Source organism: Megalobrama amblycephala, linkage group LG3 (assembly GCF_018812025.1).
Source record: "Megalobrama amblycephala isolate DHTTF-2021 linkage group LG3, ASM1881202v1, whole genome shotgun sequence".
In the NCBI taxonomy this organism is placed as follows: domain Eukaryota; kingdom Metazoa; phylum Chordata; class Actinopteri; order Cypriniformes; family Xenocyprididae; genus Megalobrama; species Megalobrama amblycephala.
Window position 1 is genome coordinate 30,877,846 of NC_063046.1, and position 22,744 is coordinate 30,900,589.

Consider the following 22,744-nt stretch of genomic DNA (forward strand, 5'->3'; position numbering starts at 1 on the left):
TGGAGCTTTCAAAGGTAAACTGAAAATCTAACAGACACGTTTACATAAATAAAGTCACTATCGTTTGGCTCTGCGTTTTGAAATATGTAAGTTCCTAATAATTACCATGCGCGCGCATATCAAAAGATGCCAAGGCACAGTCAAGTGACACCCATGATGTATCCCACACACACCCCATCATCTTCATAGAGATAATCGACTCGCACAACCTTTCCTTTCTTCCTGCTTTCTTCCAGAAACAGACAAGCCTGCGGTTTAGCACAGGATCAGTTTCTCAGGTAATGGGCTCATTTTTGTAAGCTGTCGCCATCGCTGTGACTTGCATTTTGTGTTTCCAGCGCGATGCTTTCTGACTGGTGGACGAAGTGATTTAATAAGCTGTTATAAAGGCGTTGTTAGTGCAATATAACAATGGTTCCCAGTGTGGACGGGATAACGCGTCGTTGTGTGTATTACCCGATGCCTTCGAGCTCGAGACGACAGGGAAACGTTAGCTGTCATGTGCCTGATAAGAAATGTGGTGTTTGGGGGATAGCCTACGTAGCTAAAAATATTATTTCGAAAATGTCACTAAAACTGTAGTAAGCAGCCATCAATCACTGATATCGACATTATGTCATCTCATGTGTTTGCAGCCGCTAAACCAATGAAATGCATGATGCGATGAAACACAACACATGATCAGCACACAAGTGAATCAGGTCTTTGGGTCATTCTCACTCATCTATATACATATTATATCATAGATCAGTGGTCATTCTATGAACTGGTGGCGATTTAAACACTGTCAGACAAACACTTTGCTTATTATGCCATCACAAACTAAAACGATACATTTTAAGATATGCTGGAATGTAGTTATGACAGTTTTGCAGTTCAATTTGATGCCTTGTGCTAAATTCAGTGAAATTAAGGTGCTTCTTAATTTTCAATAATTAGTTGTTTACTATAAATCATGGTAGCAGTGTTGAAAATGAATAAAATAGAAGGATCATGTCACTATTTGAAACTAGCATTTGAAACATTAGGCCTGTATTTTATAAAATAACCTATTACTATGATATAGTTCATTACCTATATGAAAATAGTATGTAGCTAGTTTTTAAAGCATATGTTGTTTTTGATTAAAAGCAAACAAAAAAGCAAATTGGCTAGTAAAGCAAGAAGAAATCGATAGAAAAAAACATCCGAGAACAGGCTAGATGATGAAAAAAAGGAGGGAAAAAAATACAAAAATAAAAGTTAGGCTTCTGGATTTTGTTGATGTATTTACAAAGACATAACATGAATTGATTATTTTTACTATATGTCACTAGCAACATAGTAAAAGATAATCAATTCATTGAGAAAGTGTATGTGAGGGTAATGGCACCCATTTTTTCAATGCTCCTTAAAAAAAGAGATGTTTTTCACAGACCTAAAGATAACTAAAGAGCTCCCATGTTATTTACCTGAGTTTGTTTCATTTATTAATAAAGGCTACATATTATTTTTGGCAACGCAATAATAATAATAATATCAGCTTAAATATCAAAGAATGAAGATCAAACAATAATGACGCAATTTTTCAACATTATTGCCACTGATTAAGTTTTTGTAGTAGGTCATGTGTTGATATATTTGTTTTGTTAGGACTCTGCTTTCAGTGGTCTTGTTTTGATGTAGTATATTGCAATGAATCAGTGGCGGTCGGATAAATGACTAAAGCAAGTTTCATCAAGCCCCTTAGGTTAAGAATCCCCTTTTAAATAATACCCTACAGTTATAAGCAAGTTTTTTTAAGTAAGGATTTTGCAGCTGGATGCTGGTAAATAAAACACTGCGGCCTTTAAACATCTGCGCAGTTCCAACTCTTATCTGTAGTCAGACTACAAAGCCCCGCCTCAAGCTTCTCTCAGCCAATCAAAACAGGCTTTCTAGCTGTTCGGTTGAGCCAAGAACTGTTGTAGCCAATCAACGGCGAGTATTCCTGCAGGGTTTTTACCGCGAAGGAAAAGCTTTCGCTAAGGTTAGGCTGTGAAAGTGTACAGAAGTTCTGTGTATGCCCTGTAAAATGTTACGCGTCCACTGAGATGGATTAACATCTTAACATCAGGGATCCAGCAAGTAAGATCACACTTTTCTTCCGCCGTGTTTTACAGGAAGGGGTTGATTTCTTTTCTGACTATAGCTGTCTCGGTACATGCAGCTCCGAGATAAAGCTGTGGAAAGGCTTTTTGTGTAATTAACACACGTGTGTCTTTGAGGTTTAGCAAACCGTTTGTGCATTTTCTGGTGTTCCTTTAGTGTTTGCGTTGGTTGTACTCTTGGAATTGTTTGCATGGACTTTACTTTTGGAATTTTACTCTCGAAGTCTCGTGCAGGAAATCTCGCGATTAAAGATCTTAATTTCTAAAAAAAATTAAATTGTGCTTTTATGTAAAATACATTGGTAAGCGTCTAAGACACACCAAAGTATTCTACATTAAACAACTAAAACACCTTAAATGTGCAGACTTTTTTTGTTAATCATCTTTTGCACACAGAAATGAACAATACTTCGGAAATAACATCAAAGTACCGGACACTCATGAGGTGATTCCATGCACACAGACTGAGGAGAAGCTGCTTTATTCTACGTGGAGCGACCCGCCCCCTTATGGGCGCCGCCATGTTTACATCACATGACCAGGCACAATTACAAAAAAAGAGAGCGAGTTTTGAAGGAAATCAGGATAGTACTAAATATTTGGACATAGAGTAGCATATTTTTTGTCTTTCTGCTTTTTTAAATGTCACAAAATCATTAAAAAAAGCACATTATCAACTTTTGTTTTGCTAAAAGTTGAGTTTGCTACTATTAATAACAATAAATGTTATATAGCATTGACATTTAGCATTGACATCTAAACAAACACCCCTTCCAAACACATGACCCTATCTAGTTTACATTATGAATTCATGTATTTACATATACCCGTCGGTTTAACTGGAAGTCATCTCTTTGTATTAACCCTCCTCTTTAATCTCTTTGTATGTAGACATCTGCTAACCCTGTCCCATCCTTATGGATCCTGGTGAGAGTGATCTTGATTCAAGTTTTCCTCAGACAGAAAACCCCTGCCTCATAGTTGAGGACTCTCAGCCTGACAGTGTAGCCTTGGAGGACGACCCTGACACCAGCTACTGTGCCCTTCTCGCCCGTCGCCTCTCTAACCTGCAGCCCACTTCACAAAGCCCAGTGCTGGTGAGGCATCACAGGCCATAGTGTGATCTAAATTTTTTATGTTTCATTGTGAGAAACAAGTTTATTGTGAGTCACCATGTCTTTGCAGGAGCTGATTTCTTCCCCTACTAAAAGTCATTGTTTACAAACTGACAGTCAGATTGATAAGAGCGACATTTCAGCCCACCCAGGTAAGTATTTTAGTTCATGGACCAAAACTTTCACTTATTTGTTTACAATACCTACTGACCAAAGGTTTTTTTATTTGTTTCAGACAATTTGCAGTCTAATCTGGGTTCAGCAGCTACAGAGCATAGTCAAGTTTTTGAAGTTTGCTCTCTTCCTATTTCAAAAAGGTACTAGGAATATGAAGCTGATGTCAAGCTGCCTTGATGCCTTTTACATTTTCAAGCAGAGAGAAATATACCATTTAACTAAATCTTTATTTTTTGTTTTATCTGTTATCTTTGTAACTGTTCATGCAGAAGTGTTAAAGAGCACATGGAGTCTGAGGCCAACTCCACCACACACTGTACAGAGACACATGGTAAGATGTCAAACAATATATGCATGTCAGTGTTATCTTTGTATACTATTATAGTTATTTATATTAATTTATTTTAATATTCTCAGTATTTTTACTTTAATTATATATATTTTAATAATTTTATCATGTGATTTTTGTCCTTTTCATTAAAATATTTCTATTTCAGTTATAGTTTTAGTAATTTTAAACTTAAAATTAAACTTATTTCAGTTTGTTGCCAGGGCAACATTTCTCATTTTAAATTTTTAAAGTTATTTTTTTTAAACTAATATTTATATTTTTTTTCAATTACATTATTTTAATAGTTTTGGTTTTGGCGTGTATCAGGTAGTGTCACCATGGCCATTAACTTCAGAGTATGCTGCCTTCCAACACAGTGCTTTACTAATAAAATGCTTGGCTGAATAAATGAATGATTGTGTTTGTCTGATGACAGAGGAGATGTCTCAGTTCGGCCTTTTGGAGCTGTCGGAGAGCCAGGGTGTCTTTGAGGAAGATGAGCGGGATGGAGCTCCGGCAAGTCAAAAAGACAGTCAGAAGCCAGCCAGCCAATGTATGTTTACATTTTGCTGCAACCACTTGATCTGCTGCCCTTTAGCTAATTTTTTTTAATGGGTTTCTTTTAATTTTCTTTGTCAGGTGGATTGAAGAGTTCAGAAAGGACATCATCCAATCAGGATGGAAATTCTGCAGGGCAAGAGATTTTTTTAAAGCAATAGTGCTGCACAATGAATTGAAAACATAAGCAAGATTATGATTACGGTTTTCATGATTAACTAATTGTTATAGTATCAACACTTGTCCGTTGTGTGCATTTATACATTGCTGAATCGGAGGCTTTAAATTAGCTTTCAGTAAGTCTGAGAAAGTTGTAAGCAGTCTGGGAAATATCAAGGGACGTTTTCGTCATAATTAATCATTTGTCCAGTTTTTCAGTTTGACATTTCTAATTTTCCTGATGATATTGTAGGTCGGAGGTCAGTTCAAGCTGTCATTCGAAGCCTCAGGATGGGGAAAGCAGAAAGCTCAGTATTCAGGCTATACTGCACTCTCAGTTACCTGACAGTCAAGAAGATGAAGAGGATGTGCTTGTTTCCTCTCAGGATGACATGTTTGAAAAAGAGCGAAATGGTGTGTAGACTCAAATGCCACTTTTTGTTTTCATTATGTGTTCTTGACTAATTATGTTTTTTGTTTATTGTTATTGAATTGTGTTCACTATAACAGGCACCAAGGCAGACAGCAGTGTTTCAGAGCTTGACAAAGAACACTTGGCAACATCCACACCTGCACAGAGTCTTCGCTTGCTTCATCTGTCTGGACAGGGCACACTTGTACAGGAGAGTCTTTCACAGTAAGTGGTTATTCTTAGAATGATTTTTGATACTTTTTTTATTTTTTTGGAGGGTAAAATTAAGAATCTGTGCTATTTAAAGAATATTAAAGGATTAGTTCTCTTCAGTATTAAAATGTCCTGATAATTTACAATTTACTCACCCCCATGTCATCCAAGATGTTTATGTCTTTCTATCTTCAGTCAAAAAAAAAAAAAAAATTAAGGTTTTGAGGAAAACATTCCAGGATTTTTCTCCATATAGTGGACTCAACTGTGGTACAACGTGTTGAAGGTTCAAATTGTTATTTCCGCTTACGTCATGTGTGACCTTTCTAGCATGATTACGTAATGTGTGGCGCATCGCAGAGCAGTGCAAGACGAGCATTTGTGGTTAAAAAGTATATAAATTTTTACCCTTATTCCTCGGCTGGGATTGTTTAAAGCCCTCTGAAGCTGCATTTAAACTGCAATTTGGACCTTCCACCCGTTGTACCCCAGTGAAGTCCACTATAAGAACAAAAATCCTGCAATGTTTTCCTCAAAAACCTTAATTTCTTTTTGACTGAAGAAAGAAAGACATGAACATCTTGGATGACATGGGGTGAGTAAATTATCAGGAAATTTTAATTCTGAAGTGAACTAATCCTTTAAATAATGACATGATATTCTAATATCTGACATAGCATATATGCTACATAATCTCACTTGACTGTTCTACTTAAAGCAATAGTTCACCCACAAATTAAAATATTGTCATTTCCTCACTGTTAAGGGTGTACAGATAAGAATTTTTCTATGTACAGTGAAAATTTTTAATTATGGCATTCAGTAATTGTCCATATTCCTTAATAATTTTAGGCAATCTGTTGACTTTGTGGCTGCCACTCAGGACAATTTAAGCCAAACACCTTATATTGTCCCAAATTCACCAACAGAAAAAGAGCAGAGTAAGTGTATTTCACATACAGAATAAGGCTTATGTGGTGTAAATTGCTTTTTAAATGCATTCTTAATTCCTGTTCATCTTAGATTATAATGAAGCTGCTGAATCCCCAATGGACACATCAGCCCCCCCTGAGGACCAGCCACAAGGGAGAGAGGAGGAGCCAATGGACATGGACCCCTGCCCCAAACCACAACCCACAGCCTCCACTCCAGTGTCCCAGAATACCCCTGGATTTGTTCTGGAGAAAAGCCTCTCTGTCCCCAGCCAGCCTGAATTCTCACATGTAGGCATCAATTATTCAGAGTAAAGGTGCGGTCACATTGACCGTTGTTTGGCTAATTTGTGGGAAAAATCCAGACATTTCAGGAGGCATCCACACAATTTGGAATTTCTCTGTGAGGGCAAATGATTTCCTCACACAGGTTTCACAACGGGTTTGCCGGGTTGACCAACAGAAAGCTCTTTGGTTTGAAAGTTTCTTTTGTGTGAATTGTGCTTTACACATCTAAGCTTTTATAGACAATGGACCTATTTTGCCGAAATTTCACTAATATGACCACACCTTACCTTTGTGTTCAGTCTGTAAACTTTTAATGAAATATCTCTTGCACATTCTTTTGTTTACAATGTACTTTCCATGTTTTCTCAATGTAGGATGTGTTTATTTCCACTCCAAGTCTTGAGCCTGGAAACAATAGTCAAGGGACTGAGCACTCAAAGAGGAAGTTATCTCACCAAAACAGCCCATCAGCAACCGAGTCAGCATCGCCCAAGCAGAGCGGTCCAGCGGAGCAGCTAAAAAAGGCAGCTTCAGGCAGCTTTTCACAACCCTCTGAGGGTACTGAGGGCTTTCAGTTGGAACTCGGCAGTGAAAACAGCAGTTTTACTCAAAAGACACAGTTGTTCATGGTGGAGGAGGATAGCCAAGCCACACAGATCGAGGGAGAGGAAGGAACTGTTGATGCTGACAAGAGTAGCTCAAGCCCTAAACACCCTCCTCAAACTGCAAGCAAGAATGGTGTGGACTCTGATCCTGGTAAAACATCAAATTCTCAAAGTCTTTCCAAGGTGCCTGACTCAAAATGTACAAGTGCTTTACCTGAAAAAGCAGAAGACTGTAACCCCTCTCAAAAGCCTTCACAGGCTGTTAATCTAGGGAACCAGAACATAAGTGCTACTCCAGGTGCGACTCCGTCCCAGCTTTCTGTTGGTGCAGACTGTGTTTCAGACACCCCTAATCCACCACTGACAAATAAAACCACAGTCGCTGGCTGTTCTCAAGTCTCACCTTCAGCTGACAGACCTGCAACCCCTGTTCCTGTCCCCGTCCCCCAGCAGTCTCAGTCTCAGTCTGTCTTGACTGTGTCGTCCCAAAAGAACACAGAGAATGAAGAAGAACGTGCTATTCAAAGCCAGAGACTCAGTCAACCCATGACACACAGCCACAGTGTTACTACAGACAGTGTTAAAAATGCTGAAGAGGAGGAACAGATGGATGAAGATGAGATCCAGAGCACTGTAAAGGGCAATGATACTGGAGTCAACCTGGCTTTGTCTCAGAGTCAGGTGCTTTCTCCAGAACCCATGGAGGAGGAGAATGGGGAAGAGAAGAAGGAAACGTCTCAGTGTGTACCCAGCAGAGATCACCACTCCTCCAGCAAAGAGGAGAGCTTCAGCGTCATGGTGCTAGAAGAGAGCCAGAGGGTCTCTCAGGAGAAAGTAAAGGATAGGAGGTCACAGCCGTTCATAAGCTCCTCTCAACCTGTGAGGGGCTCCATGCAGGACAAACATGAGGCAAAGATCTCAGGGTCTCAGCCAGTGGGATCAACTGAGGTTTCACCTTTGCAGCTTGAGAGAACTAAGCCCCAGAGCACACAGCCCAGTGATTCAGGACAGAACAAAGTGAACTCTGACAATGCCTCCAACAAAAGTCTGAGTGACAGCTCTGGAGGTGGGATTAAACTGCAAACAAATGATCTATTATCCCTGCTGATTATGTAACCCGTCTTCAGTAAATCCAACTAGCTGTTTTCTTTTCCGTTCTTTCCTGTCCAGAGCTTCCGTTTCACTTTACATTGCCCAAAGATGGCGAGCTGATCCGCCCAGCAGTGAGTGCAACTCCTCCACAGATTAGTCAGCTGAAAAAGACACCGAGGCACAGCACTCCTATTGGTGGGTGTCCCTTTCTTTTCGTTGCATAACATTTGGATAGATGTGTTTGAATATCAGTATGCTGAGCTGATGCTGCACACCCCTCCCTCTTAACATTTGTGTTCTTGTTGTGTGTTTTCATTTTCTTCATGCCCTTGTGATGTTTTGCAGAGATGACCTCGTTCTCAGAGCCGTCAGAGGCCGACGTTACCAGGGAGACGACAATGGCAACCAGTGAGATTTCGGTAGAGGAGAGCAGAGAGTGTGAAGAGCCAGCCTCGGTGGAGCAAGATGGGAAACTGAGTCTCAGGATGAAATTGGTGACCCCGGTGGAAGAGGGCAGCTCGGGCTCTGAACATTTCAGCCTGCAGAGTAAAAGCCATTTTTTGTTGTTTTTTTGCAGACACATTGACATTTTCACTCATATTCTCACACCAAAATCACATTATTATAATTATTTAATTACAGCTATGAATTTTTATTATATTGTTTTATATTTCTATTATATTTAATTTATATTTTATATTTTTAGTGACTTATTTTAATAATTATAACAATATAAATTATAGTACAAGACACAAATCCTACATATTATAATAAAATGTAATTTGTATATGTATTTAAATATATATATGTTGGTTTCTGTTGTTTAAAAAATAATTTATGCATTACATCTGAACAGTATATAACTGTTTTAAATAATGAAAACAAATAAAAATATATAATTAATAAAATAAAGTATGGCATAGCAATAAACACAATTAAACCAGACAAAATATAACCATTTAGCCATTAAAAACACGAAAAAAATCAACGAAAAAAACATCAGACAGGCAAATCTCGTGGTCTCGTGAATCCAGCCGCTTGGCTTCTGAAATGCTTCTGGTGTGAGTTGAGACCGCGTAGAGGACGGAGCAAAACCTTGACGGAGCCGTAACGCACCGCTTTAACAAGGCTTGAGGTGCTAAAGCGATCTGTTGTGTCACATTAAACAGTGCCAAAATGGTATTTATTTTTTGAATCTCATAATAAGATGGACGTCATTTGAAATTTGAGACTTTGCTTCATATCAAAAGTAACAAAGCACAAAGATTATTGCGATTTATTGGATGGGAGGGGCTACATATTCTGCTCATTCATCAACTGAAAACAGACTAGACTAATCGATTCTTGGGATTTAAGAATCAATATGGGTTTGTAAAAATGAGAATCGATTAAATCGATTAAAATATCGAGAAATCGATATTTTTTTACCCCGCCCTAAAACATCAGAATGCAGAATATCGGTTTGTAAAAATGAGAATCGATTAAATCGATTAAAATATCGAGAAATCGATTTTTTTTTTTACCCCGCCCTAATATATATATATATATATATATATATTTAGGGCTGGGCGATATATCGCATGCGATTTTCACGCGCATTTCATCAGTAAAGCCGGTTCCCTGATTACCGCTAAATCGCCATCACCTGCTTCTATCGCGTTCATTATCGAAGGCGATTCATCTGCGAAAATGAACGCAATGTTGCGTAGCTTGTCGGTGATCTACGGCTCTGTCTATTAAATGCCGCTCCATTTGAAAGCAGGTGATGGCGATTTAGCAGTAATCAGGGAACCGGCTTTACTGATGAAATGCGCGTGACAATCGCATGCGATATATCGCCCAGCCCTAAATATATTACAATAAGATACAATTTTTATATATTTTTTAAATTATGCTATTGTTTTTATAATTATATACTCTTCAGATGTAATTAATTAAAGGTATTTTTAATGTAGTGTAAAGTCAGTAAATATAATTATTTAATTACAGTTAAGAATTTTAATTATTTAGTTTTTTATTTGTATTATATATAATTTATATGATATATTTTAATGACTTATTATTGGTGGTTAAACGGATCGTTTTTGATCCGTGATCCGTACGGACCAAGCCCCACGGTTCGGGACGCATGTGATTTGCGGATCAATTGCAAGTTTAACCGCAACAGAGTGAAAGGTTATCATTTGAAAGTGTTTTGTCTTGCTAGTTTACACATTAAATAGATATAAAACCATTCCAGTGCTAAAAGAGGATTTAATTCGGTATCTCACGCAGCTCTGTTATCGGTGCGCACAGACTCGCATACATACAAGGCTCGCGCGCACACAGAGAGGCGCATTTCAGATAGCTTGCGAACTCCAAATTGATTTCTCTTTCGAGTCCTCAATGCACTTGGATGGACACATGCACACATTATGTCAGTCAAAATACCCCTCTCGGCAAGTATTCTCGTAAACACATTCGGTTATGTCTTAATTGAAGGAGGTGAGAATTCGAATTGTGTATCTATCGGATGTGTGCGTGCATGGGGTCTTACTCTTAAAGTGATAGCAACCTATAAATACCTGCTGTTGTCTGTCATGAAAATCAAACAGCAAAGCACAGCTTTAACAAAGATTAATCTATATTAAATTTATACAGTAAACTGTGTCATTTTACATTTAATTATTACATTTCTGTACACGAAAATTAATACTACAGTTAGACCTTATACTTTATTTGTAACTTTGTTGTATTTATCTATGCTTGTAATTGGTGTACAGTATTTGTTCTTTTTACAGTCTGTTCACTTGCCTTTAATAATGTATTAGTTAGGCTAGTAGTTTCTGCTGTCGTATCGGAGTACTTAAAGTGGGCTAAGTAATAAATGCAAAGTTAAGTTACCGCCCACCCCCCAATTATTATTATTAATTTTTTTTTTTTGTGCTGATCCGAAAAATGATCCGATCCGTGACTTCATAACCGTGATGTGATCCGAACCGTGAGTTTTGTGATCCGTTGAACCACTACTTATTATACTATATTTTATTTTGTTATATTATTAAAATAAGACAAATCATATTTATTATAATATAAAATGTTTAATTATATATTTTGGTTTTTCTTGTTTAAAACAGAATTTATTCATTATTCATCTAAACAGTATATAACTATTTTAAATATATAATTAAGAATATATAAATTATATTTTGTTATAATACATAATCTTTTATTATTTCATTTATTTATTTTTAATATTTTTAATTATACATTATATTACAATAAAATACATTTTTTTTTTTACATTATGCTTTTGTTTTTATTATATACTCTTCAGATGTAATGAATTAATTCTAAGGTATTTTTAATGTAATATGAAGTCCGTAAATACTGGTACCGTTTTCAAATGTTTTACAGCTTAACCCATTAAGCTTGATTTTAATGCTTCCCCAGAACCACCATTAACAGATGAGGAAGGATCTGTCTCCAAGGCTACCACTGTTGCCATGGCTGTAACCAGGTAACTTGCAGTGGTTGCTATGCAGAAGCTTATCAGTGGGATGGATTCATTTTTCGGCTGTCACTCACTGCTGCTGATTCACTGCCTTACTCTTTTTAACAATTTGCAGTACAGATCCTTAATAATGTCTCAACACTGGGCTTCATTTTATTTAAATACTGGACAAAACTGCAGATTTTAACGTTCATTGTTGGGACATGATGTGGCATATTTCCCTGTTTTTTTCTGTCGTTCAGTTCTTCTGTGTTTAGTCGTGTTCGGGAGGCCCACAGGCAGGTCCAGGTAGAGGATGATGCAGAGTCCAGTGATCCTCCCCTCAGGTACTGCACTACTCTGAAATGAGAATAATGTCACTTTTAAATCACCTCTTGCTGTTCATTGGAGATAAAAGTATGTTTGTTTATGCAGTCCAATTTCCAAGTTGAGTCATGCTGGATTGCCAGCTGTCTTGAATTATATGTTCTCACAAGGCTCTACAATGAGTGCGAATGCAAAAATGATTTTGATCTGACCACTGATTAAAACGTATATAATAACATCAGGATGTTGTTGTTATTAGTCCCTAATGCAATGTTTTGTGCCATGTAGAAAGCCCTGCTAATTATAATGTTGTGGTGCTCAATGTGAATTTAAGGCATGGCGCGTCAATACATATTATAAAATAGATGATTTAAAATTGGGAGTGGGCGTCTGCGAGGAGTCACAGGGAGTGAAATGAGAACCACGGCTTTTGTGTTGTCAAAAAATAAAAGGGTGAAGCACAGCACTGTGTTCTTTCATAATGTAGCTGTATAGAATCTAGGGTGGGTTTTTCCCTGTATCCTCATGCTAAAGTTGACAGTAAATCATCATTTTAAGGCTTATATTCAAAACATTAGATCCTCCATTTCTCCCATTTTTCTCTGCGTATTTGTCACAATTGATGAGTTTGCAACCCTTTATCAGTCAAAATATTAGGCCTACTGTTACATTGTGACGCACATAATATTAATTCAATATAATATTTGTATCTGACTAATGAAAATTATCAGTAGTGAAAGTGTAATCAATATATATTTGTTGCTCAGATGTTCATAAGGTGATCAGTGCTGCTGTTGGATGGGTATGAGTGCTCCTAAACAGTGTAAGCATAAAGCTCTTTCTCAAGTCACTAGACTCTGCATAATAATAGTCTTTGGCACAACTGACCTTGAATTCTTTTTTTCTTGAGGTTATAAATAGAGTTCCCTTGGTGTTGGATATCTTTAGAAACTTAAAGTAGGTTTGATAGTGCCTCTCCTGCTTGCTTACAACAGAGCATGACCCATTTCCACAGCTCAAGGTTGGGATTTTTTTTATTTTGTTTTGTCCTTTGTCTTTGGCCTGCGTTCATCTGGTGATCTTAGATTATTGTTAAGAAACCATCAGTTGATTTAAACATTATCATTACATTATTGTGTAGGCCTGCATGAATGATTGAAATAAAACTGAAATCACGATATGGCCTTTAAATTGCAAAGGCTACGATTTAATTAAATAAATATATGCGCTGCGTGTTTCAGAGTGAAGTGCGGCACTGTGTTCTTTTACATGCAAGGAGCTCATGATCCACTGTTTTTAGTGTCTCAAAGTGGCTAGGTTCACGGTAAATTCTGTTCCACACGGACTCTGTCTCTGCGTCTGAGAGTTTGGGTTGGAGGTGGAACAACAAACCATCTTCCCAAACTTGTAAAGTTTGATGGTTCAACGTTTGAAAATGAAAAATTAAGACATTATATTTCTTAAAGGTCCTCTAAGCGATGTAACGCATTTTTAGGCCAAAACATTTTTTGTCACATACAGCAAACATCTCCTCACTATCCGCTAGCTGCCTGTCCCCTGAACACAATGTAAAAAAACGCTGTCTCTGTAGTCGCCACAAGCTCCAAAAACGCCAATAAAAACAAACTGGTGCAGCCTGGACCACGAATCATAATAAACATGCTCCAGCCAATAACCGACAAGAATGATTTTAAATGCGCGTTCATGACTGTTTCAGGAAGCACGGAGGGGAGGGGGAGGAGGAGGCGGAGGCGGAGGCGGAGGCGGAGGCGGAGGGAGGGTCTAGCTAGCCTCTGTTTTGTTTGACAACACTTCGAACGTCAACAGGAAGTTACTCCGCTCAGGATCGCTTAGAGCACCTTTAAATACTCAACTTAATTTTGCAGCGAAATATTACAAAAGCAATATTTCTTATTTTGTTTAATATTTTTATTTAGTAATAATAATAATAACAATAATTATTATTATTTTATAATAATTATAAATTATTTTATAGTCATATTGATATATAATCACACACGTTTTGGTCAAATTGTGCAGCACCTAAACAAGCTTTTTTTTATCAGGAAAAATCACAATTATGTTTTTGTCCCCAAATTTAGCATCCATATTATTATGTGCAAGTGACTTCAGAAGTCAATATATTGTTATTTTCTATCTCTAAGTGAAACATTAAAATGATCAAACAATTAACAAATTTACTCTGTTTAAACTCCTGCCTTTACTTGCTTCTCCTTCCACTTCTCCAACAGGCAGCCGAGCCAACCGTTCAGTCCTACCAACACTAATGACTTAGGACTGTCTCCCAACTGCCCAAAAGAGACAGCGGGCAGCAGAACCTCCAGCCGAGACACAAAAGCTGTATCTCTGCATCCTGGTGGTACGGGAGCAAACTCTGAACCTTTGGTCAGTTCTCTGTCCTCCCCTGCCAGAGAACAAGAGGTCCTCAGCACTTCTGACAGACCTCGAACACCCGTCCGTCAGAGAGCCGTGTCACAGCAAACTAGTGTGGATATCAGCTCGACTACAAGCCCACCCAGAAAAGTAAGAATGCGTTGGTTATTTTAGGATAATTGCAATGATAAAGTTCTTTAAGATGTGCCATATCTTATATTTTTCCCCTTTCTCTCTTTTGGTTTGTCAGAAAGCTGTGTCTCAGCAGACTAGTTTTGATTTGTCTGGACCACATAACCTGTCTGGAAGGGTAAAAGTCTTCACTAAATGGATATAATGACTCTTTTTGTAAACATGTTAGGCATTACAAAGAACGAATAGCTGTAGCAAGAAAGCCAGTGTTATTTAGTATTATTAAATATAAAAGGATGTATCGTTTTTTATTTTATGTATCTTCAAGTTTGATCTCACTCTTATAGGGAGAACCAAGCACTCCCACCAGAACCCAGCCTGGTCCAGCATTGCGCAGACATGTTCGCACCATCCAGGAAGTTCGAACAACGGTCACTCGCATCATTACAGATGTCTACTATGAAGATGGCAGAGAAGTTGACCGCAAGGTTACCCAGGTAAGATAGATGTGTTGCCTTGGTTAAAACTGAACTGATATAGTAAAAATAGTTTTGGTTCGGGCATGATTAATTTATTCCATGAGCAAAAGTTTCTGATAATAGGGAGGTTACTGGGGTAGTATTTGGAGTTTGTAACAATGTTCCTAAGTACAATTCTTGAAAATTTTTTAAAGATTCTCAAATATTTTCTTTAAAAAAACTGGTTATTTTTTGTGTACACACTATTTCCAGCTTTGTGGGAGTCTAGTGCTTGCTGTTACATTTTTTTTTTATTTTTTTTTTTTATGCCTTTTATTATGTGTATTTTAAAGGGGTGGTTCAATGTTTTTTTTTCTAGGCTTGATTGTGTTTTTGGGGCACAACATGTCTTAATGCTTCGTTTTTTTGAAAAACACAATATTTTTCATAGATTTTACCTTTATTCTACACCTCTGTATCCACTGTCATTCGAAAAGCTTGTTTGACTTCCTGCTTCTATGAAGCCACTCCCTCCGAAATACACAATGTGCTCAGATTGGTTAGCTGGCTCAGTGTATCCCGAGCTATCGTGATTCGCTGAAGCGTCCGGAAACGCCACGCCCCTTACCATTTGTTACCGGTTACGTGTGCTTCGGTTATATTGTATGCTCAATTTGATTATATTGCTGTATCAAATGGAGCCCGAATCAGACCCAGATGAATAGCAATCGCGGCTTTTAAAGGTCGTTTATGAATGGTATTTTATTTAGTATTTGTGTCAAAGTGTTTAGATATGCTGTCACTGCTGTTTGTTAGCTTTCAATATACAGTTGTATCCTGATTAAAGCTTTACTGTAGCCGAATACATGACTGAGTAGTCACATTTTTGTAAAGGTATCGTTTAATTTATAGCATGAACAACTGTTTGTCTATGAACATAGACATTTGTTGGAGAAGTTTGCACTATAATACAGCTAACTGGCTGGCGAAGCAAAAACAAGTTGCTCTTTGTATATGTCCTTGATGCAACCAAAAATAGCAACAGAACTATACGTTTAAAAGACAATACAAACAATAAAACCTACTTAGAGTTTGGGGCGATAAACAGCAGCTTCTGCTTTTAAAGTGAGAACTGCTTCTTGCAGTAATAGCCTTTGTGCATTCAGTAATAGCCATCCAGCATTAAACTCGCATAGATTCTGGAATCTGTCTTCAGCATCGCATCCAGTGTAGAAAATATCACAGATTATAATGGGTTCTATTATCTATTGACGCGTTGCGCTGCTCGCGTCTGGTGTACACAACTCTTCCGCTTTCGTTATGCTGCCACATGGCCTCGCCCACTTTGTTGCGTGTTCCCAGGGGCATGTTTTGCAGGGTTTATGATGTCACCAACGCGGGAAGAAGCTTGTTGTTGTCCAAACCGGTCATTTTTGTAGGCATTAAACTGCCATAACTTTAAAAGGCAATATCTCCGTGTGCATTGAACTTTCAGCGCTGTAACTGTGCAGATACTGTTTATGCTCAAGCAGCAACATTACACACTAACTAAAATTAAAAAAGTGAAATCGCATTGAACCACCCCTTTAATTAGTTATTTTTAAACATCCTGTCTCACGATGGAGTGCTCTGTTGTGTTGATTGAGTTAATGCATCCTGTTTTTGTATGTGTGTGCTACTAGAGGAAAGGCATCCTGTGTATGTGTGCTGTATTTGCTAAGTGCTGCCAAAAAATGTTGAATTCAGTAAAAGTAAAATCATTGTTTGAGATCATTGGTTTTAATTTCCAAGTACTCATGCACATCCCTAGCAGTAATATATATTTGTAGGTAGTTATGTTGTAATATTGTTCTAAAGATAAAACTTAAGAAGATTTTGAATCTTACATTTACATTTAAAAGGTTTTATTAATCTGAATGACTTATTTAAAAAACGGTTTGAATGAATGATTCAATGACTCGCTCATTAAGACTTCACTTGTTTCATTACTGGATGAATCAGTGTTTTTGAACAAATCTCTTGAATGGCTGCATTCAAGATCGCATACTCTTGAGTATTTATTTTAAATACTTACTTAAAGACCGTTAAAAACTGTGTTCTATATAGTATGAACGTGTAGTATGAATGTAATCCGTACTACATTTGCCATGTTGTCATTATCTTGTGACCTACCAGAGTCAGTTGCGTTGCTCCACTGCCATTCAAAAATCCTCTCCTGTGGCCTAATGGGATAGTAAAGTGTCCATCGTATGCACATTTCATAATCTTGCCAGAAGTAGCATGTCATCCGGGTACTTTTTGCCTACTCTTTTATGAGTACTGTGAATTCGGACAAGCTTCTTTTGTCACATACTGTTTTTCGCCTACTATATGGTAGTACTTGTCGCCACCTAGTGGTGTAACGAAGTAATCGATACAATCATTATTTGAAGCTACTTTTAAAAAGTGATTTGCTCTAATTTGATCGCTTTCATAGACATCAGTGTTTATATGGAACTATAAACTTTTATCCCAATTTTTCTATGATTTAAAATAAATATTTGATACACAGAAATAATGATAATTGTCTATTTGTGAAGCTCTTTTATACCTTTAAATGATAACTGCTTTCTCTGGGTTAGTGGCAGCACTAAGGTTTAATAGACACAGGCGAATCGAGCGAATTTAAACAGGTGAATTTAAATGGAGATCGCAATCTTTTAACAATTAATTGTGCAGCTCTAATTCTTTAGTTTGAAAATAAGAAGAAAATAGCTGTTAAGAAGAATTTTATTCTTAAGAATGTTTTGTGATTCCGGCCCCTGCAGCATGTAAAATAAATCTGATTTTAGGAAGCTACTGATGATGTTAAACATATTTGAGAATTACTTTTTATTTATTTAGTGGTAAACCTTTTTTAATGAGAAACATATTAGTTAGAGGGTGCCTTCAATGATTGGTTCACAGTCTCAGTCCCATGAATGACTTGCATGTCCAAAAAAAAAAAAAAAAGCATTGTCAAATGTCTGAAGGACAGATTAAGCTGTTAAACTAACCTCTACTGTATGTTTTCTCTAAGGAGTCAGAGGAACCCGTGGTGGACCGCTGCGTCATAGATAATGACATCTCCCCATCCCGCACAGGAAGCTCCATGACATCAGGAGACCTGGCTGATGTCAGTTCACTCTCCTCAAAGGCCCCATCACACCACAGCTCCAGTGGGACAAGCAGTGGGGGCCTGGGCCCCATCAGAATGCCAGATTTCCTCATGCCTGCCAGCCGAGGGGCCAAATCTGGCCGGTAAGAAGTTGGTCTGTTTCCGTTTCCCTTACTAACACTCTGCGGTTAACACACAAGTCTCAAAAACGGTCACACTTGTAGGGCAGTAGTTGTGTAGAATGTCTTGCATGCGTTTGATTGTCAAAATGTTTCCTGCAAGCATGTTCTCACCTTCTTGTTATTAGACAGACACAGTATGATTTTAGTATCCCCTCATGGCTGCTGCTCCCATACACATTTGGTTGAGGGCGTTTCATCTGAACGCATCCTCTCCTTGTGTGTGTTTGAACCCCAGGTGGGGCGGGCGGCAGCAGCCGAGGACCCACACTGTGGTGGTGGGGTCAGTGGTGACGGATGCACGGGGGTCTCGGGTCACCACCCAGCTAAGCCCCCGTGGCCGTGCCCGGCGAGGAAGGCCTCCTTCCCGCGGCCCGCTGTCCAGGTGAGGTGCTCCTGAGTAGGCTGGCAGGGTCTAAGACACTGTTTGTACCCACAGTTAGCCACTAATTTATAGGCACTTCATAAAACCACTGTTTTTAATCTTCTTGCATGACTCTTGCTCTTTTTTCCCCAAAATGTCTCAGTAGTATTATTGTAGTATTACCTCAGCTCTCCTTTGTGGATCATGGATAAGCGCTCTGTTATTTTGTATATTTAATGGTTGTTGTGATGCTCATGCTATCGCAATCTTCTCTTTTTATTGCTCTCTCCATCCACCGCTAATATTGACTCTCAGAGGTGGCAGGACAGGGCAGAGAGGTGGTGCCCATGTCCAGGGTGCATCATCCTCAGAAGAGGAGCCCTTTGCCCAAAGACACGCACAAGCACCAGGCAGCCCGGTAGAGCCCAGTGCTACGAGCCGCTCTGATTCTCTTAACACCACTTCCCCGGATAACAGCACTGGGTCCAGTTTTGTTGGGTTGCGTGTGCTGGCCAAGTGGTCATCCAACTCTTATTTCTATTCTGGGAGTATCACTCGAGACCTTGGAGAGAACCGTTTCCGCCTTCTATTCGATGACAACCAGGAGTGTGAAGTACAAGGAAAGGACATCTTGCTCTGCGACCCCATTCCTCTGGAGACAGAGGTCACTGCTTTGACAGAAGAGGAGTACTTCAATATAGGTAAGCAGGACTAAAAAACCATTACATTTATACCATGATGTATTCATATACTAGGCATGTAAAATTTCAAATTACTCACAGTTCGGTTTGTATCATGGTTTTAGGTCACGGTTTTTGTCAAATAAAATTAAAGAAAATAAGAACAAATAGTCAAACTACAAGCAATAGCACAAACCGATACAATAGAGCAAAGATACAAATGAAATAAACAATGCTTTTCAGGTTTTTCAGGTGGAACTAACAATAGTTTTCAGGTACAGAAATTGAATAAAGTAAACAAATGTAAAATAACACTGCATAGCCTTCACTGTATAAATAAAATATAGATTAATCCTTATTTAAGTCACAAAAGTTATTCAGTCAAGAGCAGTGAGTAATTTTTTTTTCTGTCTGATATACATGCGTTGTCTGTCTTGACTGTTTACGTACACTTGAGACGTAACCAACAATGTTTACTAAGATGCTCCCCAAAACAGGCATATTGACATAATTTTGTGTGAATTTGTCCGTTCAAGCGCAAGAAGATGTGAAGGAGAACTCAATTTACTGAGACGCTGCTTACCGTGTGCACGATTCGGATGTGTGCGAAATATGCCGTGAAAGACAATTTGATCTCGAACGGTCAAATATACAAATGAGTATTCACGTAAACATTGTTGATTATGTCTTAAGTAAACAGTTGGGGGGAAATCTGGTCTTTAATATAATAAACCTGCTGCTGACTATGTCATTAATGTTAATCAAACAGCAAAAGAAAAGAGGGAATCACTGACTGCTCTTGATGGAATAACTTTAATAATAATCAGTTTATTTATAATTAATACACTAAAGACTATGCAATGACTATTTTTACATTTGATTCAATTTCTGTATTCTTACTTGAATGCGTTTGTTAAATGGATACAAAATGAAAAAATGTAAAGCACTGGTAATTTCATTTGTTTCTTATATTTGTTCTACTGTTTGTTATTTGCATCTTTGTTCTTATTTTTAATAACAAAAATAAGTTGTGATTATTAATATGATTTATTATTAAAAGAATTTGAAGAAAAGATGCATCAATCGTGCATCAATAATCACTTTATAATCAAATCGAATTGAATTGAATATACTTTATTATCCCATTGCTGGGAAATTCATCTTGGACAACTATGACATAGCCAGTACAACATTAAACTCACATAAACAGTGCAAACATAATAAATTACTAATAACCACAAGCCAGATAAAACAACAATACCCTATCTGTTCTTTCATATCTGTTCTATTAAGTAGTTTGACTGAAGTTGTAACAAAATAATTTGTGTAGCGATTTGATTTGCACTTAAAATCCTCATGTAAAATGTGTGACTCATCAGCAACAATTTTCTTAGCTTGTCTTAAAATAGATATCTCATACAGCTCCTGAATAGATCGTTTCTCGTCGCACCCAACAATTTTTAGAGCCGTGTGTACAAGTCGTACAAGTTTTGATTTTGATTGGACAGTCAGGTTTCCATACCATGCTGCTATTCCATATCTTATCAAACTCTCACAAACAGACTGATAAAACAAAAATAAAATCTTCTGATTTACCCCAAATATTTTTAAACTTCTCAAAAGGGTTGCCCTCTAAATCGTAATCAAATCGTGTGGCAAGTGAAGATTCGTACCTCTACTTATTAATCTTTAATTTTCCTGTGCTTTTCTCTGTCTCTGATCAGGTTTGGTGAAAGGTCATAAGACTCAAGACTCTGAGTTCCTTTACTGTGTGGAGAAAGATGGTCAGAGTAAGTGGTACAGCAGAACATCTGTGATTCTCAGCATGGAGCAAGGCAACCGTCTAAGGGAGCAGTATGGACTGGGGCCCTACGAACCGTCTACACCCCAAACCATGGCATCTGATATCAGCCTTGGTGAGTCTTCAGCTGGACTGTTCTGAAAACAAACATCTATTGTAATATAATGAAATTCCTGCAATTTACTAACTCATCCATGCTGACTAACCAAACTTACCAAACCTTTTTGGTATGCCTACTACTAAATGTCTTTGTAGCACAAGTTGAAACAGCACCAGTTTTGTCACGTTTGCTGTCAATGCTTCATTTTTTCCTCAGATAACTTGGTAGAAGGAAAGAGGAGACGCAGAGGGAACTTGAGTGGACCAGGGACCCCTACCCGCAGCTCCAGCAACAGCCCGAGAAACCCAGGGCCTTCTGGGAAACGAAAGCTCATCAGTGGCACAGAGGACGAAAGGACTCCTGCGAAGAGAGGACGCAGGGGGGGAGGGGCCAGAGTGGGTACGGTGCCCCTTGTACACAGACATTATTAATTCAACAATATGGAGCAAATCGTTTGCTCCATTTTAGCAGAATGTTTTATTATATGCCTGATTTTAATGCATAATTTGGCCTTTTACTGTTATGGGTTTTAGCAACTTTCTAATCGTTTTAATGTCTATGAAATTATGTTTTACATTATCAGTAAATGTATTGAACTCAAACACATGAATGACAAACCAAATGAATGCCTTTCTCTTCAGTGTTCTCGTTTTTGTATGTAACCGACTGGTTTTACAATATAAAACATCTGATAAACCACATGAAGGTGTGATCAAATACTGTTTTTGATGTTTAATGAAGTGCAGATCTCCAGGTCTAAACAGCAACCGGTATGTGGCATAACGTCCTTTTTTTCTTTTGTGTGGGTGTGCACTCAACAGGGTAGATGGGAGTGGTGTCTGTTTTTAATTCCTCACACTTCATTATCCTTTATGGGCTCTTTGTTGCACAGCCAGTTTCAACAGTCAGGTTCAAAGTAGTGTTTACATTGTTTCTTATTTACTTATTTTTTTTGTTTAACTTTAACAGGGCAGCGTCTTGCTGCTTGTAACACATCTGGGAGTGGCGCAGACCTGCCCCCTGACCCCAATGACCTGGTGGCAACACATGGACCTCTGCCTGAAAACTCCTCTCTCTTCATGGGATTTGTCTTCATGCTGACGACATCCTCCGAAAGCGACAGAGACTCCAACCACCAGACCAGCGATGAGGATGAAGGTGAGGGTAGAACAAATAAAGACTGCATATTTTGAGCGTTCAATGTTTTTAAGGCTCTGTTATTTTGCTGGTGATATAAAATTAAACATCATACAACATGGAGCAGTAATTGGACTAGTAGCACAATCGGGGAGGAAAAAAGTCACGTGTAACCACGTCCGGTTTGAAACTTGTGACATAAACACGCACATCAACTCGATCGCTTTATTTAGCATTCATGTAAACACTATGTTCGGATTCATCAATGAAATCATTCTGAACAAAATTGTCCATATAAATGTAGCTAATGATTTTAAGGCATTACTGTTTATTATGGAACGTGGAAAAAATGGCTTGATTATTTTTAACTAGAATTTGCAGTATGTTTATACACTACTATTCAAAATTTTGGGGTCAAAAAGACCCCCCAAAATTTAGTTTTTTTGGTAAGAAATTTATACTTCTATTCAGCAGGGATAAACTAATTTGATCAAAAGTGTAAATACATTTATAATGCTACAAAAGATTTATATTTTTTAAATAAATGCTGCTC

At 38.0% G+C, this 22,744-nt stretch overlaps 2 protein-coding genes across 5 annotated transcripts in view; one reads left to right on the forward strand and one right to left on the reverse strand.

Moving 5' to 3' along the window:
• Positions 1-236, reverse strand: part of map1aa (microtubule-associated protein 1Aa) — a 29,592-nt gene extending 29,356 nt beyond the window's left edge. The window contains exon 1 of the mRNA XM_048185084.1: positions 106-236. The gene's annotated coding sequence lies outside the window, so the exon portion shown is untranslated. The remainder of the gene's footprint in view (positions 1-105) is intronic.
• tp53bp1 (tumor protein p53 binding protein, 1) overlaps positions 140-22,744 on the forward strand; it is a 26,110-nt gene continuing 3,505 nt past the window's right edge. The window contains exons 1-26 of one of the 4 annotated variants that reach the window (XM_048185090.1): positions 1,976-2,106; positions 2,526-2,574; positions 3,021-3,226; positions 3,315-3,396; positions 3,480-3,561; positions 3,691-3,752; positions 4,189-4,305; positions 4,392-4,446; positions 4,723-4,883; positions 4,980-5,106; positions 5,947-6,035; positions 6,118-6,317; positions 6,689-7,985; positions 8,090-8,206; positions 8,357-8,557; positions 11,444-11,510; positions 11,747-11,830; positions 14,063-14,354; positions 14,455-14,514; positions 14,684-14,833; positions 17,853-18,073; positions 18,348-18,494; positions 18,789-19,174; positions 20,878-21,069; positions 21,271-21,453; positions 22,024-22,212. In XM_048185090.1, coding sequence (XP_048041047.1) covers positions 3,047-3,226; positions 3,315-3,396; positions 3,480-3,561; positions 3,691-3,752; positions 4,189-4,305; positions 4,392-4,446; positions 4,723-4,883; positions 4,980-5,106; positions 5,947-6,035; positions 6,118-6,317; positions 6,689-7,985; positions 8,090-8,206; positions 8,357-8,557; positions 11,444-11,510; positions 11,747-11,830; positions 14,063-14,354; positions 14,455-14,514; positions 14,684-14,833; positions 17,853-18,073; positions 18,348-18,494; positions 18,789-19,174; positions 20,878-21,069; positions 21,271-21,453; positions 22,024-22,212 — 4,741 coding nt within the window. In that variant the 5' untranslated portion in view covers positions 1,976-2,106; positions 2,526-2,574; positions 3,021-3,046. Of the gene's footprint in view, positions 279-1,949; positions 2,107-2,525; positions 2,575-3,020; positions 3,227-3,314; positions 3,397-3,479; positions 3,562-3,690; positions 3,753-4,188; positions 4,306-4,391; positions 4,447-4,722; positions 4,884-4,979; positions 5,107-5,946; positions 6,036-6,117; positions 6,318-6,688; positions 7,986-8,089; positions 8,207-8,356; positions 8,558-11,443; positions 11,511-11,746; positions 11,831-14,062; positions 14,355-14,454; positions 14,515-14,683; positions 14,834-17,852; positions 18,074-18,347; positions 18,495-18,788; positions 19,175-20,877; positions 21,070-21,270; positions 21,454-22,023; positions 22,213-22,744 lie in introns of those variants that run through there. The other 3 variants (XM_048185089.1, XM_048185088.1, XM_048185091.1) reach the window with 3 other exon arrangements.